The 20,190-nt window shown below is 38.5% G+C and overlaps 2 protein-coding genes across 3 annotated transcripts; both read left to right on the top strand.

The window, feature by feature from the left end:
• The first annotated feature begins 298 nt into the window (after positions 1–298).
• Positions 299–6,884, top strand: srsf3b (serine and arginine rich splicing factor 3b). Its single transcript, XM_042504536.2, has 6 exons — positions 299–455; positions 1,884–2,094; positions 2,807–2,947; positions 4,852–4,890; positions 5,875–5,961; positions 6,204–6,884. The coding sequence occupies exons 2-6, from the start codon at positions 1,892–1,894 to the stop codon at positions 6,229–6,231; spliced, it is 498 nt and encodes a 165-aa protein (XP_042360470.2). The 5' UTR covers positions 299–455; positions 1,884–1,891; the 3' UTR covers positions 6,232–6,884.
• A 7,089-nt stretch (positions 6,885–13,973) lies between these two features.
• On the top strand, positions 13,974–19,786 carry cdkn1a (cyclin dependent kinase inhibitor 1A). 2 transcript variants are annotated; one of them, XM_042497438.2, is made up of 3 exons: positions 13,974–14,384; positions 17,663–18,116; positions 18,206–19,786. In XM_042497438.2, the coding sequence occupies exons 2-3, from the start codon at positions 17,672–17,674 to the stop codon at positions 18,259–18,261; spliced, it is 501 nt and encodes a 166-aa protein (XP_042353372.2). In that variant the 5' UTR covers positions 13,974–14,384; positions 17,663–17,671; the 3' UTR covers positions 18,262–19,786. The 2 variants fall into 2 exon arrangements, with proteins under 2 accessions (XP_042353372.2, XP_042353364.2); XM_042497430.2 differs by lacking the exon at positions 13,974–14,384 and adding an exon at positions 16,467–16,597.
• Positions 19,787–20,190: the final 404 nt, after the last annotated feature.

The following is a 20,190-nucleotide window of genomic DNA, read 5'->3' on the forward strand; positions in this document are numbered from 1 at the left end:
GGTGAAAATAAAACTACTCTGATAATGTAATATTTTTATTGGAGATGGGGATCCATATATGTCTGCTGTGGATCCACGGCCCATGGATGTGGAGCCAAAAATGTCGAAACAGCGCCACGATAAATGGACTCCCACGCTGTGGTCAAAGATGGTATTGCAGCTTTAAAGTGTGCGTTCGTGCTTAAAATGCCTAAATATTTTAGAACTACATCTTACCTACAACATGAGAACTTAAACATACTAATAATGCGTCAGGGCTCTGTTAATTTTAATGAGTGGCGAGAAGAAATTTTCTTTTACACCCATACTATCTTACCCCGCCCTCCAGGGAGCAGGAGCTGGGTCACCCTGCCGACTAACGTATGTTCCGTCACGCCATTTTCCATCGACGACCGAGAGGAACAAACCAGCAGGAGAAACGCATACAGCCAGACCTGTGGTTTTCAACGAAAAAGGTAGAGTTTTAACGACATTTTTAATCGTGTGTAGTGCTTAAACTTTTTAAGAATGATATTTTGGGTCGATTAATCGTATCTCCGCATTAGCTTAGCCTGATATTGTGGTCCTAATTCAGTGGTTGTTAGCGGAATGCTGTTGCTTAGCACTAGGCCTCGGAATGGCGACAGCCATTTTAGCTATCGTTAAATAGCGGTTAGCCACCGTTCAAGCGTCGAGACATAATCTTTTGTCAAATGTGAAACAGTTTATTTAAAAGGTGAAACGTCTGTTAAAGTGTAAGGGTAACTGTTTAGTGGAGTGAGGCTTATTTCTATCGATTAAGGGGTAAATATCTGCCGAATAACAGCTAATGTTAAGACAAAACTAGCATAACGCCGGATTGTAGGCCAAACTTGCTTCCGTCTCAAAACGTGTTTAAGAATGTAACGTTATTGTAAATGTTTATATTGATTACACGCTGTGAAGAACAGTATAGTATCACGTTACGGTCGCTCTCACATTGTAGCACGCATTGCTGAACGATGTGTTGGAACAAGCTAACTGGCGCTGCACATGTTTACGAAATGGGTACATAAACTTTCATTTTCACACCAAACGCTCGGTTACCTTGCTGTTATGTATTGGTTTTAGCTTTCTCCAGGAGAAAACAGAAAAGTAGCGTGCGGTATCGTGTTTGATGTGCTGCCGAAATTCCAGGCCTTTATTATGGGTCCTGTGTGATGCCGGGGGGTAGCAGTCTTTGTCTCACCAGGTTGTGATCTAGTGCCATAAACAGGGTTCCCACTGTCATGGAAAATCTTGAAAAGTAGTGGAATTCCACACTCACATTTTCCAGGCCTGGAAAAGTCATGATTTTTATTTTGAGTTTTGGAAAAGTAATGGAATTTTGTTCTGTGTGAGGGTATTGATACAGTAATCTAATGTGAAATATTTCCCACTAGGCCTGGAAATTGGCAACAGACAAATCCTGGTAAAACATTCAAGCAGCTGTTAAATTTGCCAAACTCACCAGCCATAAAGAAAAAAAAAACAATGCTGAACTATTCAGTGGCTGGTGGACAAAAAAAGTTATTTTCCAATCTCGCCGTCCACGTAGCATAACACTCCAGCAAATGTATTTTCTGTGGCTGTCAATGTGACACAGCTCTGAAATGCATCAACCCATCAAATTCGCCGTAAAGAGAGTTTGAATCTGATATGTGTAAAAAAAAAAAAAGTCAGGCAAGAGGGTCAAAAAATTGGCTATTATGAGTCATTGAAAAGAAATGGAAATATTTTGAAATTGTGTCCCTGAAAATGTGTGGGAACCTTGCATAAAAATGCACAGGGACTGTATTTTCAGCATGTTTTAGTGAAGTAATTCTCTGAAATATAAACTTTCTGCTGCATTAATAATCATTTGCCTATCTTTGATTATGTTTCAGATCCAGTCATGCATCGTGACTGTCCTCTAGACTGCAAGGTCTACGTTGGAAATCTGGGCAACAATGGAAACAAGACAGAGTTAGAGAGGTCATTTGGCTACTATGGCCCTCTGCGTAGTGTTTGGGTGGCCAGGAACCCTCCAGGCTTCGCCTTTGTAGAATTTGAAGATCCCAGAGATGCAACTGATGCTGTGCGTGAGCTCGATGGAAGGTAGGGATCAATCTTAACACACTCTTGAGATACAGTGGAGAAAATTCATCTTTTTTTTTGTCATCAGCTTTTTTATTATTTAACACGGGGACCAAACAACAAACACACTAATGCACAACATACCCCACACTTCTGGCATCAACCAAATCCACATTACAGTAGGCCGTAGTGAATTTAATGGAGAATTAAAAAAAGAGATTATGATGGGAAAAAAATAGTGAGACATAGAGTAAAATGAAAAATTTGAAACCAAATAAAGTAAAAATAACGATAAGATTTTTGATAATAAATAAACTAACAATAGATATATAGGATCTAAGATCTAGTGGTTGTTCACGTAGGATTTTTTACAATGCTGACAAGGGAAGCCCAGGCACAGATGGTTGATTTTTTGACATAATGCATTTTTAATACTGACATCTCCATATATGCTAAGTCCAATAGGTGCCATTTTCCAAAAATATACTACCCCTAGGCAATTCCAATACATATGCAGAAAAGACGTGTCACCATTAGGGCAGAAAATGTACATGTACATGTCAAAAATGTACAAGACTTAACCAGCGGATGTTATCCTCAGAACAGCTAAGATTCCTACCCCAGATCTGATGAATTGCCATAGGTTTGCAGGCAGGAATAAGGAGTAAATATATCCTGAGAAACAGGAGTTATCTTGATACAGGTCTGATGGTTTATGATGGTTGTTTCACAGGACATTGTGTGGTTGCCGGGTGCGTGTAGAGTTGTCCAATGGCGAGAAGCGCAGTCGAACCCGTGGCGCTCCCCCTCCATGGAGCAGGCGTGCTCGAGACCGTGACGACTACAGGCGTCGTAGCCCCCCACCAAGGCGAAGGTGACACATGTTTTTTGACAGTGACCAACAGGGACAGCCTATGGTCGATCTGTGATTTACTGATTCTGCTCTCTTACCCACAGTATATTTCCTGCTAGTTGCTTATATTTTTCCAGTCTGGGCATTTCTAGTGTTTGTAATCTTTTCTGCTGATTGTACATTTGTGATAGTCTCATCTTCATTGTTATTATTGGTCATTTTATGTAGGAAACCAAACAGATAGACATTCATAACCAAATAATGACATATGCCATGGGTATACTAGTGTATGTAGTAAAGTCTTTCTATTGCAAAATGCATCTTCAAATCTGGCCTGCCGCACTTGGAATGCTTTAAGCACCGATGCTTCTTTTGAAGTGTAAAGTATTTTGTGCACTCAAAACATTAGTGCGTGCTTAAGTGCTTTTAAAGTGGCAAAATAGGCTTGTGAGATAAGATAAGGGAATTCCTGTGTCAGTAAAAGTGTAATCTATTTAGAATTTGGGGGGATAAAAGTGCCAAATGTGATGCATTTTTTCCTTTTGTTTGAGGATGCTTTTTATTTTTCATCTATATTAATAAGAATGAAACCCGTTGCAGAGCCGTCACCATGCCTCCTCTCACCACCCTCTGAGTCAATCAACTAGTCCTCTTTCAGCATCATGTGACTGCTGACCATCGTGCACCAATCAGCTTGGCTGGTGCTGTCACATGACCCAGGCATGGCCAGTCGTCAAGTTGCACCAACCCATTGGTTCCTCAGCATGCCGTTCTCAACCTCCTCCTCCTTCAACCTTAATCCAAACGGCAGCGGCCCACCTCACATTCCCGACCAATCAGCGTATTACGTTCCCAAATGTCTACAACCTACCAACAGCAGCCTTCGGCTAACCAATTAAAGCAGGAAAAAAGCCACAGCCAGCCCCCATCTGCCTGCCACCTAATCACCTTGCAGCATCTGGCCAGTCCTATTCAGCCAATTCTACCTACCCGGCCGGCAGTCTGCCTCCCTTTCGTCATATCTAGCTTGTTGAAAACCAAAAATACTAGTAAGTTTTCCTGCTTCATTCAGTACACTGCTGATTACAGTTTTGAAAGTGAAGAGACAGCTGGTTTGACAAGGTTGTTCTTTTTTTTTTTTTTTTTTTTTTTTTTTAAACTATGTGAATCAGAAGTCTGGAAGTTCATTGCCAGAGATTTCGATTATAGACAAACATCTGGTATGTCTTGGGGCTCTGAGCAGAATTATCAAGTCACACAATCAAAACTCTCCTCAACCCCCAAATGATCATTTAAAAGTTTTCTTTTGTGCTGTATGGTTGGATTTAACAAATCTTAGCCTGGTTGCTTCTCAGACTTATTCCCAGCGACCAGTAAATTGTTTTTGCTACTAGCTTCCAATTCCTAATGTTGTCCCTTGAAGTGTAGTGGACCAGTTTCATACAGATGGTGGCCTCTGTGTCTTTTTATCACTGGCCAGTCCACAGTGCGACGTTTAATCTTCTGACTGGAGCAAATGCTGCTCTTAAGCTCGCTGTAATTCTGCAGTAAGCTTTGAGGCTCTGACATCATGCAAAATCTCTTGTATATGTATCATAGTTCACCACTTCAAATTAAAAGCGGCAATGACGTTATTTAAAGATGCACATGGCACTGTGGAATAGGTGAGATATAATTCCTAAACACCTGCCATCTCCATGCACTAGGTCCATTGCCAGTAAGTTACAGATTTTGAGTGAGATAATTGTGAAATAATTGTGTTCCTGGAAAAATACTCAAGTGTTTTATTTCCATTGTGAGTTACTGAAAGTAGACAAAGGGCTGTGTTGACGGAGGCCCATGTAAGTAAAGAATTGGAATAGTGTGGAGCTCTACGGGGATCAGTGCGTCTGTGTTGGTAACCTTTTTCTATTTTCCTTGCACAGATCTCCACGCAGGAGGAGCTTCAGCCGCAGTCGAAGCAGGTATGTCAGCTTTCGGGATGTCAACCCAAAATATTTTCCCACGTGCAGAATATTTTGTAGCTATATTTATCTAAGATATGTGTTTAATAAACGTCTCTAAAGGAAGACATAAGAAGAGGTCACGATGTCTACATCAAGTTTTGTGTAGTCATTTTATTAAAGCCAAATAAAGAATTAGGCCAGAATCCCCTCAAAACCCTAAACAAACCTAATCTGTTGTTGTCTGGGAAACCAGGAACTGCAGATTTTAGTGAATGTGTGCAACTAGTCGAAGAAACATTGCTACCCTTACTAGTCGTCACCAAAAATACCATACAGTTAATGTTATTATTAAAAGTATCATTATTATAAACGATTGCATTCATCCAATGACAGTGCTGCTCTAATAATAGGTGTGTATGATAAAGATTACGTTTCCCTAACGAATGTTGTTTTCAGTATATACGTTAACCTGGATTTAGTGAGTAGTTGTCATGTTTTATAGGATAATTTGTAAGGTTTACAAGGCCGAGTGCCACGCATTTCTGTGACATTTTAAATACGATGTGGTTATCAAAAAAATGCGGTTAACAATTTTGAATGGTTCTTAAAATATACACAATACCTTCAAACAATGTTGAAGCCTTACAGATTGATTTGTGCTCTATTTCGACTGTTTTCATAGTGTTTTTTTTCTAAGTTTAAATGTACTTTTATGGAAATTAGTTGTCAGGAACATATCTAATAGCCACTAAATGAAATGTTTATATTTATTAATGTATGTGTGTATTTAATTATAAAGATAGCCTTATTAACTGCTTGATCTAAATACGTAGACAAAACTATGAAAGTGATGATCACAAAATATTTATTTTAAATGCATTTGGGGGTTTTCTGGTCTGGAAGCTGGATCCTGAATGGAACTCAACCTTTATAGTCATGTAGCTAATGTAACCGTGATTATTGTGTGAAATATTTACTTAATGGGATGGTTTGGCTTTGCAGGTCTTTCTCCAGAGACAGGAGGAGGGAGAGGTCCCTCTCCCGGGACAGGAACCACAAACCTTCAAGGTCCTTCTCACGATCAAGGAGGTAATGATATCTTTTGAGCCGTCTTAAGATGATTTCAGTCTTGTGTCCCAACAGATGTTTGACAGTTTACTGCAGTTTTTTCTCTAGAGGACACTACACCTCTGAGAATAACACTCATGTGGCTCAGCAGCATACAAACCAATGCGCCTGTTGTTTTTGTTTTGCTGGGTGTAACAATGACAGTTTGGTCTGTGATTCTTGCTTGCTTTAACAGATGTTTTTTTTTTTTTTCCTTCCCACAGCCGCTCCAGGTCTAACGACAGAAAGTAGAGCAGTGTCTGTCAGGTCTAAAGGGAGCTGAAGATGAACGGTTGTACAGACTTGACCGTTTCATATGGTGGAGTTAAATATGGCCGTGTGGCCATTTTTGTGTTGGATTTTTTAAAACAATCAAGCATTTTAGTGTCCCTCCCCTTGTTGTAATTTTCACATACATTGAGTGGGTGTGTACAGGTGTGACGCCTCGCCTTTAAGTCCATCTCGTAGGTCCTGAAACAGTCGTGCCACCCAGCATTCCAGTTCACCGGTAATTCTCTTGAGTTTTGTTTTCTTGTCGATGAATGTACTGTGTAGTTTTGACATAGTGTGAGTAGTTATCTCTTTTTCAACGCCAGCATTTTTTTTTTTTTTTAAGCAAGGATTGGGATCATTTATAAGAGTCCCTCCTTTTGATTGTCTGTAAAGCCAACCTCTTTTCAATGTGCTACTTTCTTACTTCACACTGAAGGTTTCCATCTGTCAACGGTTGGTTGTTTGTAATAAACACACCCCCTCATTTAAGATGCAGAATTATGGCATTGATGTAGAAAAAAATGTGTAATGAACATGACTGATTTTTGTCTATGAAGTTTTCCATTATTTTTTTCTTTTGTTTGATACAATGTGAGATGGTCTTTCAATTAAAGATACAGGTTGATACAAAAGACTATGTTTGTATTTATTCTTTCCTCTTGAAAGGCCAACATACTGAATAATCTTTTCCTGAGAGGGCATCCTGAAGAGCATCAGTAACAGCTGAACGGGGACCAACCTTAGTCACTTTCACATGAAATTAATTACGTCCAAATAGTTTTATTATATAGGCTGTCTTTGGTCTGAGCTGCACCCGCTTTCCTTCATGTCTATATCTATTTAAAAGTGTTGAAACTGCAAACTTCACTGAAGTGTTGTTCTGTCTTGTAGGTGATCCACATCGTCACTTGGTGGTGCTGTTTATTCTGCCTTGTATGCTGGCATATTTAACAGGATGTATTTTATCATTCAGTATCACCCACTTATTTTAAGGTGCCAAATTGTAATAGTTACTGAAACAAACAAATTGTATAGATGTGGAATTTTGAGTTAAACAGCTACAGATCTCATTATCTGCATTTGCAGTTTCAAGATATTATGTTAATATTTGAGAATTGATATACAGTATATTGAATACATTTTTTTTATTAAACATTCACATTTCAGATAGTCAAATCTGAATTGGAGACATTATTTGCAATGTAGTTAGGGACTGTTAAGCGAAGGGAGAGGGTGGTGCAAGAGGTGAGAGGCGCTGCAGAATTCTTTAAGCACTGTGGGGGAAGTTTTGTCCTTCAATTTGGCCTAGGAGGAGGAATTTCAACTTAAAATAGTTATATTTTGTTCTTTTTTAAGTACCTTCAAACCCTGCAAGTGGATTTAAAAGGCATGTTTTCTTTAAAAAAAAAATCTTAAATCACACTACTTTTCTAATAGAAATGGTGATATATGGTTAATTATGGTGGAGGGAGGGGTCGTGCATTTCCCCTCCACTCACTCAGGGAGGCTCAAGGAAAAATATTTGTAGCTCTAGGGAGGGTCATGAAGGACATTCTTGTGAGGTCACACCCACCCACTACGATGATACATATAGATCCTTAAACATGACTTAAAATAAGTTTTACCTGTTTTTTACATTTCAGATCAAATTGAAGGTTCCATTTCATACAACTCATACTCATACAAAAGTATTGTAGTCTAAATGTAATAAATGTATTTGAGTTTTGACTCATTTGAGGTAAACAGCACATGTGTAACAGTGGATTGGTGAGGATGTTGTGATTTATCACATACTGTGGGGAAGAAAAGTAACCTGACCAGTTCATGTCACTGTGTACATCCTCAGATTTCCCTCCTTTTCTGGTGTACACGGCGTTCATTATATAATCCAGCTGACTGAGAGTTGAACCATTTCACCAGGACAAATAAGCGATAAGGCATCCAAATAATGGTGTCCTTGTGCTGCAGATAAAGTCTCTGTAGGCTGTGTGTAAGTTGTATAGTTTAAACCTTTTTTGATGACTGCAGTGAGCCCTGAACTATTTTCAGTAGTTAAATTAAGACATTATTCATCAATTAAAACCACAAAGTCGAGGTTACATTGTAATTTTGTTGTCTGGTGGTGAGATCTCATTAAGGTTTTATTGTTCATTGTGGTCAGAGAAAGTGCTATATCTAAATTTACAGCTGTGGGTCTCTTCTGGTTCCCACAGACGTTTCACAGCACCATTTCCACTCCCACTGCCCAATAGCTTTTTTTCGGTCCCACCCCTGACAAACCCACGGCTCCCTGTTCACGCACACAGTCCACGTGAACCGGCATAACACAAGAGACGAGTTTCTCAAATCTGCGCGCCCTTTTCCACGTGTTACTCAAGCGCTGATGACATCATAGAAGCTATGAGTCACAGTATCCACGGAGACGGGTCTCACAGTGAAGGAGCTCGCGGGAATCCACTCAGAAACCTACGGTATTTCCACCCACTGTTATGTAACACACTGTGCCACGGAGCACTGTACAAGAGATAGGCTGAGTGCTCTGAGAAAACACAAAATGTATGCTTGATGGAGCTAATTTTAGATTTAGTCACAAACGGTCTATTTGATGTATCTGTGTTTTAATTATTAACCAGTGTTGGGAAGGTTACTTTTAAAATTGAATATTACTTGTTAACCTGTTAAAAATGTAATTAATTACATAACTATTTGAATTAGGCTACTTCGTCAAATATATCTTAGCCTATTACATTTTTGATTACTTTTTGATTACTTTTCTAACAAATATTTTAAACTGGGTAATAAAGCTAAAATGCATAAATGTTGCACTGTGTTGCACTTTGCTGATCTGCATTGTCTGAAAATATGCTAAAAGAAGGCATTCCTGCAATGCAAAAAAGATGCAAAGCATCTTTATTCTACATATAAACCTTTTACCAAAAATATTATATTTGAATGCAACCCCCTTTATTCACTAACATTTTTATAAGACAGTGTGATTTAATTTATTTTTTGGTAATTTATATATATATATATATATTTGTATTTATTTTTCTCAGTAACAGTAACTGATTATAATTAAATTCATTTTGTAGTTACACAACTCCATTACATGTAACTAGTTGCTCCCCAACAGCACTAAACCCCCCAGCAAGCTGTTGAAACTACAATGCTATACTATTACTGCATTACTATTTGTAGGTATCTAGTACATAAAGTTACATTTAATTAATGTTTTAGGGTAAAGGGTCTAACTTTACATTTTTACTTTAAAGGAAAAAATCTTTTTTTTTTTAAATAAATTGAATGACTCTCCCTACAAATCCCCCATCATCATATAAGTTTGTCAAAGTGTTTTTTATGTATAATTTAATATTAGTAAGTATCACTATCTTCTAGTGACTAAAATAATAGATCAGTTTACCCTAAAGTAGTTCTAGTGGAATAAATCTCAAGAAAGCGGCAATTCAGATGAAATGTCACAATTCATTGGAGCATAGTCGTTCAATACATGTGTTGAGAGGAGATTTAGTGCCGTATGTTGGTTAGGAGAGGATTTAAGGGGGTGGGGGCATCTTCCCTCATCTACATGTTTAGTGACTTTTTTGCTGAGTTAGATGACATCATGTACAGCCAGTACTGGGTTGGTTTCTTTTGAAATGTTAATGGTTAAAAAATTGGCTACTAGTTACCCTATTAAACTGTAACAGAAACATTACATTTAATTACTTCATCAAAGTAATGTAACTTATTATATTCTGACAACTGCTTTAAAATGGACAATTAAATTGAAAAATGTCTGGAATTTGGTTATGCCAAAAAAAAAGAGCGTATGGCAAAAAAAAATGCAAAGCAGCAGATTGAATGTTTTATTCTACATTTAAATTTGTTACTGATGAGAACATATTTGGATATAACCCTTTTGTAATCAACAGTTTGATTAGTAACTGTAATTTAGCCGATCACGCTGTCTGTGAAATATGAGACCAGAGCCAGCAGCCGGTGAGCTTATCGTAGCATATGACTGAATACAGGGAAACAGCTCGCCTGGCTCTGTCCAAGGTAACAAAATCCACCTTCAGAGACCTGTAAAGCTCACTAATTAACACATGACATCCTGTTTGTGCGATACATACCATAACCAAAGTGTTGTAGTTATATATCAGTCTACTTCTTGGCAAAGAGCACTGACTTCCTGAAATGTTTCCAGGTTATCAAACAGCCTCAGTAATGACAGGACTTAAAGCTGGGGTAGGCTCAAAAGCCAAAAAACTACCTAACCCAGCTTTAATGGGCTGTTCAGATTCAAATCAGCCTTTCAGTAAGACTATGATTAAAACTATAAAAATGGGTTGTGCCAAGTCTGATCTCATCCTAATGAATGAGAGAGCAGCGTTTTGTTTGTTTGTTTGTTTGTTTTTTATGTAGGACTCAATTTGGTTTGAATTAACAGTAATTTCAAGTGTTATTTGCACATCACATAGACCTATGTTTACTATAACCCTCTACATATTATCATACACTGGACTAATGATAGTTCTGTGATATTTTTTACATTATGTTTGCGCTGGAATATGGACACTTTTGCACTGTAAAATAAGTTGAAAACTAATTGGTAGGGCTGTACGAATGGAAATAATCCAATCAACATTTTTAAACCACAGTCTTTCTAATGAGAATAGTCCAGCTCCTTGGATCATTTAAATTAAATACATTTTTTAAAATGACTTTTTTTCCTAAAGGCAGCAGGTGACTTAACACCTGAACCCTGTGTGTATAAAATCAAGTTTTAAGGTTGTGTTATGTAATCATAGTGGCAGGTAATTAAGTTGCATAGAGCAGAAGTCCCATGATAACCTTGCATCACTCAGTAAATAGTTAACCAAAAGGCCATGCGCAGCCTCTGTGTGCTACATTTGGCGCCATTTATCACATCAAACCTTTTACAGGATGCAGAACAAAGGCCTAAACAAGATCAAGCACATAATGAATAAAGATAATTTGATGGGGCTCGCCGACCCTCTGCACCGTGCAGCTGCCTCTGAGCTGCGAGATAATAAAGTGTCTACTCAGCTGTACAAATGTGGAGTCACACAGCTGCTGCTCAGCAACAAACAGTATGCGCTCATTGTATCTGTGCGTTCAGCTTAAACTTTATTAAGCACGTATTATAATTGAACATAGCTTTACTGTCAATGTAGGTTACTTTGTGTGATCGGCTTCTAAGTCTGAGTGTGTTTCTGTTTCGTCCTTTCAGTCTCGACAAAGCAGCCACTGTGGTGTCACATCAGTTGGGACCTTTACACACTACACTACGTCCTACAGTTACGGGCTCTTGTTGACGAGCTGGGAACTAGGCTTGGGGGGTTGGGAAGCGCACAGAGCTGTCTCTTGGTTGACCTGTTGCTCAGATAAACAAGCCTGGCTTCAACAACAGGAGGACTACGTGGAGGAGACTTTTGAGAATATGTAGCTAACTAATGTGGAAGTTACAGAAACGTGTGACAGGTATGTTAGAGACCGACTACAAGCCCAGAGAGTTTGATGACAATCGTGTTTACAGAAGGTAGTTATATATCAGTCTACTTCTTGGCAAAGAGCACTGACTTCCTGAAATGTTTCCAGGTTATCAAACAGCCTCAGTAATGACAGGACTTAAAGCTGGGGTAGGCTCAAAAGCCAAAAAACTACCTAACCCAGCTTTAATGGGCTGTTCAGATTCAAATCAGCCTTTCAGTAAGACTATGATTAAAACTATACACAACTATACACAACCCAAGTTTGCTGTGCAAAATGTTAATAAAACAGAACGCAATGATTTGTAAATCCTTTTTGCTCTATATTTAGTTCAATATAGTCCAACAACAAGATATTTAATGTTCAGACTCATTAATGTAATTATTACTTTTTTTTTTTTTTTTTACAAACACACTCATTCTGAATTTGATGCCTGCAACACTGAAAGGTGCATGTTTACTACTGAGTTTGAGAACTGAGTTTTGAAAGTGATTATTTTTTTCCCTACTCTTCCTTGATGTACGTCTTCAGTTGCTCCACAGTCCGAGGTCTCCATTGCTATATTTTGCATATTTTGCTATATTTTCCACACATTTTCAATAGGAGACCAGTCTATACTGCAGGCAAACCAGCAGAGTACCTGCAACTGTAATGTGCAGAATTTGTTGTCTTGCTGGAATGAGCGGGGGCATCCCTAAAACATGTAATTTGGATGGCAGCATATGTTGCTCCAAAACCTGTATTTATCTTTACCGTTAATGCAACCTCAAGAGTTACCCATGAACTACCATCTTTACTTGCATTTACCGATGCAGCAACAAAATGTATTTACCAGCAATGATTTTACAAAGTGTTGTTGCAGATATTTAGGTTTTATTGTAATGCTACCACTCTAGTAAGTAGAAACTGCTTTTTTTCATGTTCAATTTAACCACCACATTAAAAGGAATATACATTTTTGTTGTTCATTTTAAACACAAGATTGATTTTAATACCTTTAAAGTACTTAGAGTGTGCATTGTGGAGCTGTATTATTCAGGTAAATGCAAGTATTGGATTGGGACTTCGTATTGGCAGATGCTCAATATCAAATGACACGGATCAGAACGAGTGCAAAAAAAAAAACTTGATGGGGACATCCCTACTTACATTTCACAAATGTTAACATAGACTGATACATGTAACTATTCTTACAACTCGAGTCAACAAAATTTTGATTATAATAATTGTAAACTATTCTGTTTTTACTTTCTAACAACTACTTGTACTTATTTCATTAAAATTCATACTCTCCCCAAAGTCCGTTGATCCAAGAAACATTCCTGATTGGATAGATGGGTGTCTTTCACAATATTATATGTCACTTCTTTGGCTTTAGGTGGGATTGGATAGGATAAATATTTAATTTTGCATTTCCACAATTTCTACCTCACTAATGTTAAGGTGTCAAGATTCACTGATGAAGATGAAAAATGTACGTTTTGTAAAATTAAACCTGAAACACTGGTTTCAGGTTTAAACCAGTGTTTAAACCTGAAACCAGTGTTTCAGGTTTTTTTTAATTTTCTGAAAGAAAATTAAATATGTTATAACTAATAACTAACTCATTGAACTTTATGACTCTTGATCATGTTAGGCACATTTCTTATTCACAAATCTAAATTTGCAAAGACATCCTCCTCTTTAAAAGTTTTTTAATTGATTCTTTTAAGTTAATGAAGTCTTTTCAACGTGTAATTAACAAGAACAGTCTATCTACTTTACATGATTTTAACCTGCCATTTGGTAATTTATGTACTACATGACTTAAAAGTGCTGTCTCTTTTTTTTGTTTTTTTATTTTTGTTTCGTTTTTGGTTTTTTTTTTGCTTGTTTCTTTGATTTTTTTTCCCCCTTTAGGCTATGTTCAGTTTCAGTCTGTCATTTCTCTTATTGATAATTTGTGCAGATCTTTTCAATAAAGCTGAATTTAAAACATGGATAGGATGAATATGTTTCTTCATGTGTCTTGCTTCTTCCTAACTTTATTCTTGAAAACACTGTCTTTTCAGCTGATAGTGGTGTTTTGCTGTTCGTCCAGTTATCTGTGTGATCTGAAACTAACAGTTTGCCTGGGTTGAAATGGGAGGAGTTAAAAAAGTAAATCCGGGATACTGCACGGTGGTCCAATGACATGCGCAGTGAGAGTCCTCGACAGGAGTCTTGTTGGGCCGTCCTCCATAAGCATATATACGTCTATGGTCGTCCTCAGCTGGAATTTCCTCCCCGACTCATGCAGAGCCAAACTCTCACGTGTGCTCATGTGTTTACCGGCAAAAATCCACGTGTGTGTGCGCCTCGCAGACCCCGCCCCTGCACGAGAGAGGAGGGTCCCTGCCCACCGCAGTTAATAAAAGTTTAGCTCAAGACAGCGAGAACACTTGGAGATATGATCAAGAAATAGCCTAATACCCAGCCGCTGAAGCTGTATTTGATTCATTGGAGAGGGTGGGCTCAATAACATTAACCCGGGGAATTTTTACACCGCAAACATTAAAAACAAGGAGGCAGATAAACAACCTTCATTCAGCAAGTTTGAATTAAGAAGACTTTCAACTGGACTGCAGACGACTGAGAATGTAAGTAATACCACTTCTAATGCGTTAATGTTTGGGTTTTGTTTTTGTTTTTTTCACAGTTTCTAAAGTGATTTTGTCTTTTATTTATTTTGTAAGCATCTCTAGAAACACAAGTCAAGGTTATACGGTTATTAACTATATAACTATAACTATAACTATAACTATATAGTCACTTTTATGTTGTTTTAAAAAATACTTTCAGTCCTACAAAATTAAACATTTTCATGAGTAATCGCTTCCACTACTTATATGACCTTGTGTTATAACCAATGGGTTTATTTCTGCATATCACTTTCAAGGTTTTAGTTTATCACCCAAAACTTGACCAAAAATCTTCGAAACTCATCGTGGTTGTCGTCAGTTATTTGAGTATGTGTAAGGTAAAGGTTGTCGGCCAGGCTCCAGTGACAGCCCAGTTTGACTTGTCGACACGAGCTCCAGCCTCACGTGGAGACTGTAGTAAACTGGGCAGGGTCTCTGCTGCAGAGGCTCCGCCGCCAAGCGCGAGACGAGCCGGTGCCTCCGCCGCACATGTGCGACTCCTTCTCCCGCCACACACTTGAATCACTCCTCCCGCCCCGCCCAGCCCCGCGCGGCTCTCTCTGACGTAGTATCCCGTGAGGTGGATATGGAAAAAAAGAGGGGGTCACAATGGTGATCCCCCAATTTTTTTTTCGGTACCCGTTTTAACAAGCATATATGATCATATATACATTTTTATTTTTTTTTCTGGAGCCACTTTGATTATATTCTTCTCAATGAATGACCCCACCTGACCTCAGGACATGCAGGCCCACAGTTATGTAACAGTGGGTGGGGAAGCGACCGTGAAACCTATGGAATACTTATCCTTTCTAGCAAGAAACAGGTTTAAAAGATGTAGTAAAACTATAGTTTTAGTTAACCAAGCAAGTCTTTTAAGGGCCCCAGGAAGCCCCCAGACTACACAGTCATTGTTACTTTTACACCTGACTGTAAAATATTTGAACATTTTAACTTAACTTTTTCGAATCTACAACAGTTTTTACATTTATTAATTAATGTATTAAGAAGTGATTACCCCATAAGGACAATACAAATATATCATTTACTGTTAAAATAAAAGCAGATTTTTATTGTTTAATATACTTTTTTTCTTATCAGTCTAATGATCAGTCTGAGATTTTAAAAAATATTCTTTTTAATTAATGTTACAGCTCCTTCGCAATTTATGGGGTAATGTTTCGGAAATGTTTTTCAGTTAATCAGGAAGTTGTAAGTTTTGGTTTCGGTGTTTTGTTTCTTGGATCGTGTTAAACTGAACATGAATGAACTGAATTTCCTGGAAACATGCCACATGATCTCAGACTAGTCTGCGGTGCTGTGTGGCTGCAGCCAAGTCAGGTGACAGGACAGGACATGTCCCACCAGACTGCTGCTATTTTATTAAACAGTCTTGCAGGTTTAATTTTAGGGGAATATGTTTGCTTTAAATCTTTATATAAAAGTCAGAAAGGCTTTAAAGTAGCCGTCAGACCAAGTCAAACTGCCGTTAGTGTTAATGTGCAGTGGCTCATACATCTCAGCCCATCATCCACATAAAACCAGGACAGTTTCTGTCCTCTGATAAAACATACTTCATTAAATCAGTGAACTTCATTAGTGTCTGACCTCATCTCCCTTGCAGTGCTGGATAATTAGGGTGGGCTGGGACGGGTTTCTCTTGATTGTTTGCTGAAATGGGAATCCTGCCCGGCCCTTCCCGGATGACTGTAAATGACTTATTATTCTCCTGAGACACAGCTGATTCCTTCCTGTAGCGCTGACAGGAAAGTGACCATTCAACCCTTGTACTTGTAATAGTTTGTATGTGATCAATCTGTACAGATACACAGGTTGAAAGCACTGATTTATTGATAAGATTTAATAATCTGACCTCAGCTATGATCCTCATCTCTGCTCCCGGAGGGTTGTTAAACTGGTCTGACTGGAGGTCTGACACTGACACCCAGTGGTGCCTCTGTGAACCTGCACTGATCTCAGCTCAGGATTTGCCCTTACATGTCTGTCCCAGTCTGTCTGAGACTATGTCCAGGCATGTACCAGTGAGTGGCACAGGAGGGCCCAATGAGTCACTGGGTGCTCAAGCTCTTATAAAGAGAGCAAACCCAGTGACACCAGTCTGAGATGCTCTGTTGTTCATGTTGAGGATACTGTAACTGATCGGAGCCATGGTAAGAAAGATTTCTTCTTTTAAAATAGAAGCAGGGAAATAAAACCTTTTGTTCTATGTATTACTGAGCTCAGGATGGATTTTAAGTGGATTTTAAGTATTTTTTTTCTAATCTTAAAATTAGATTGGGGTTGAAATTAAGCTTTTTATTCACCTTGGAGAAATCAATTCATCATTGAGTATTCAAGGATTAGAGCTGCAACCATTGGTCGATTATTCAATTAATTGTTTTGGCATATTGGCAGATTCATATTTTAACACCTGGATTGACGTCAGTTATACATTGCTACATTTAAACGCCTTTCAGAAGCATTAAAACCCCTGAAACCTGAGAACATTGGTTTGATTTCTTTTGAAAACTCGGGGGAAAACACAATGAGCAATTTGGCAAGAAATGTACCAAAAATCCTAAAAAAAAATTTAAAAAAGTAAAAGGTAATGAAGAAATTACCCAATAATTAGCTGGAGGGAATTGCTAGATATTATCACAAAAAACTACAGAAAAATGTCCATTAAACTACATTTATAATTCTCTTTAAAATTATTATGTTTTTTGTAGCACTTTCCTATGGTCATTTTATTGTTTATTTGTTGTTGTTTTTTTTAAAATTTCTTTTATTCATTTCAGTTAATTTTCTCCTAACTGTTAACATTTTTGGGCGAATCTCGTTAAGTTGCTCATTGCCACCTTTCCATGTTTTTGAAACAATTTGCTCATGTTCCAAAGGGTTTATTGACAGGATTTGTACAGTCATGGAATACCTGGAAAAGTCTTGGGATTTCACAAACATGTTTTTTCAGTCCTGGAAAAGTCATGGAATTAGTAAAAACCACTGAAAGTTTTGGACAAGTTATGGAATTTTGATGTGTGTAATGAGATTGTTGCAATAATTTTTCCGTGGATAATTTCCATGTAACGTCACATAACAGAATTATTTTCTGTAGCTGTCGACATCACAAACTGAAGTGATAACAAGGAGAAATGTTGGTACAGCTCATCATCACCGTCTCAGCAGATTATTGATGATTTCAAACTAACCGTCTGTCTTTTCTCTGTTCCCCGCAGTGTAGAACGATGGCTACTCATAAGCGGATCCTGAGCGCACTGGCGAACGGCCCTGCCCGGCGAAACCTGTTCGGCCCAGTCGACCGAGAGCAGCTGCAGGCGGAGTACCAGGCCGCCCTGCGAAAAGACCTGGACGAGGCTTGCCAGCGATGGGGCTTTGACTTCTTCTCGGACAAGCCTCTAGAGAGAAGTGATTTCCAGTGGGAGGGCATCCCAGGCACCAAGGTCCCGCTGCTGTACCGATCCTGCATGCTCAGTGTGGGACACGCAGGAGGCCAGAGGGCGGCTGAGGCCACAGTGAAGCCCAAAGGAGGAAGGGCGTCGTCGATACAGAGTGAGAAGGAGAACATCCCAACATCGCCTCAGAGGTGTGCACTCAACGTGGAGAACTTGGAGAAAACGCCAGAAAAAAGAGAGAGCACGGGGCTGAAGAGGAAGCAGACAAACATTACAGGTACATAAACGGGTCAATTTAAATGCGAACGAGTTGTGATTTCATGTTGGATTTGCATGAGCTGAACTTCCTGTCCTTTATCCCTACAGATTTCTACCAGGCGAAAAGAAGAGTAGTTGGGATGCCGCGCAAATCCGGCGAGTAATTTTCGGTGCAGCTTTCTGCAAAAGGTGCCAATATCCCCAGAGATCCACACAAACAGTGCAACACTCAGGAAATCTCCAGTCTGCACAGACTCTGCTGCACAGTCACTCAGTGATTCATCTGACAACAGAAGGGACCTCAGCTACACGATAACATATCACTATCAGGTTAATTAGGGTACTGTATTTACTCTGAGGGGGGTTGGTGTTTTTCCCAGTGGTGAGAAGGGGACATTTGAGCAGAGAAGATTAACGGTAATCTCTGGAATCAGTGGATTTATACTCATTTGGATCACGGGGATGCCAAAGTGTTGACTGACATTTCCTACTGTACATTCCACCGGCTGAAAACGTCTGCTCTGTAGAGAGTGGACATATGATGGATGAACGTAATACTGTATACACTTGAAACAGATGTCATGTCGGTTATAATCATCAAGAAGTGTCTGTGGCAAATCTGCAGAATGATCAAAAATGGGTGAAGCCCTTTTGGCTCCTTGTTTAAAATCCACTATTTTTTTTGACAATGTTTTTTCATGTAAATCATGAGGGCTAGGAGTCGTTTTTTTGTGTATTATACTTTATATATCAGGACGTACTGTCTGATTTTTTTCTACCATCATGTACTCATAGGAATATGCTTGAAGAGTTTTGATATCCTGCACGTGCAGTCGCTTTGCTTTAGATTTAAAATGACAGAAGTGCCATCATGTCCTCTTCAGTTCCTTCCATCTGTTGTATGTCGACAGATTTTCAAAGCAGATCTCCACAAGTGCCCTGTCCGGACTCTGACTTGTGTACAGCACCTGATATTGTAGGTTAGGAGTGCAGCACCATGTCCTTGAAACACTTAAAAACACTTATATTTAGGTTTATTTAGATATATATCAGAGATTTATCTATGTAGTTAAATACAGCACTGTTAAGTAGCACAATTAAAAAAAAACATTGCAGTATTGCACATACATCTGATCGGTGCTGTATCCAAAGCACCCTGTATCAAGTGCCTTTATGGTATTTGACTCGGTATTTGAAGCTCCATTTAGGACAATCAGAAGACAGTGTTCTCAAATGTATTATTGACTAAGCTAAGGCTAAAGTGCTATTTTCTTTTCCATTTGGACGCAACGTGCAATTGTAACAATGTGTCATTATCTGCCTCAAAACAAATGTTTGTTCTTGACACTTAGTCATGCCTATGTTGGCAAATCCTGCTGCTATGGTTAATCTGAATGGGTGTCAAACAAGGTCACTGTAATGCTAATCCTTACCAACTGACAGCTTAGAAATGTTCACTGTCGCCGCTGCAAATACAAAGCTAAGCAAATCACAGCATTGCCCCAAACATTGAATGCACTTCTGTTTGTAGATGCTTGTGCACAGGTCCTAAATATTGTGTTATGTTAAAAGCTACAAATGAAAAAGATCTATCCTTATTTATTGCGAGAAACTATGCTTTGTGTTAATTTAGGGTTATTTTGTAATTATTGTGAGAATTACAAATTCCAATAAAATGTTAAAATGACACTTCTTGAGAGTGTTTGGGGTTTTTTTTGTGTTTACGTGTGTGTGTGTGTGTGTGTGTATGTGTGTGTGTGTCAAAGACAGCCTATCAAATCTAATAAATACACATTAGAAACAGCCTGGAGATATTTCTGCATTTCAGTTAAAAAAAGTCAAAGCCATTTTCACGATTACAAAATACGTATATATGGACCATTGTGTCAAAATGAAAATATGAGAGTCCTTAAAAGATGAGATAAGACACATCTTCATCAATCCCCAAGGAAACTCTTGAGAGAAGACAGAATTTTATTAATCCTGAGGGAAATTCTTGTGCCTGAGATTGCTCAAAAATTACAACATAAATAAAAAAATAAGAGAAATAAATACAATGTGAAAAGGGCACTGCTAACATATTTGCCCAGTAG

Source organism: Plectropomus leopardus, chromosome 2 (genome assembly GCF_026936395.1).
Source record: "Plectropomus leopardus strain MGB_pleo_1.0 chromosome 2, ASM2693639v1, whole genome shotgun sequence".
Lineage (NCBI taxonomy): Eukaryota > Metazoa > Chordata > Actinopteri > Perciformes > Serranidae > Plectropomus > Plectropomus leopardus.

What these genes read in the sequence shown, in the direction of transcription:
- srsf3b (XM_042504536.2), top strand. Translation starts at nt 1,892, where the DNA reads ATGCATCGTGACTGTCCTCTAGACTGCAAGGTCTACGTTGGAAATCTG. An exon ending in AGCCCCCCACCAAGGCGAAG is followed by an intron (nt 2,948 to 4,851) that starts GTGACACATGTT and finishes TTCCTTGCACAG; the next exon opens with ATCTCCACGCAGGAGGAGCT. An exon ending in TTCAGCCGCAGTCGAAGCAG is followed by an intron (nt 4,891 to 5,874) that starts GTATGTCAGCTT and finishes TTGGCTTTGCAG; the next exon opens with GTCTTTCTCCAGAGACAGGA.
- cdkn1a (XM_042497430.2), top strand. An exon ending in GAAGCAGACAAACATTACAG is followed by an intron (nt 18,117 to 18,205) that starts GTACATAAACGG and finishes TTATCCCTACAG; the next exon opens with ATTTCTACCAGGCGAAAAGA.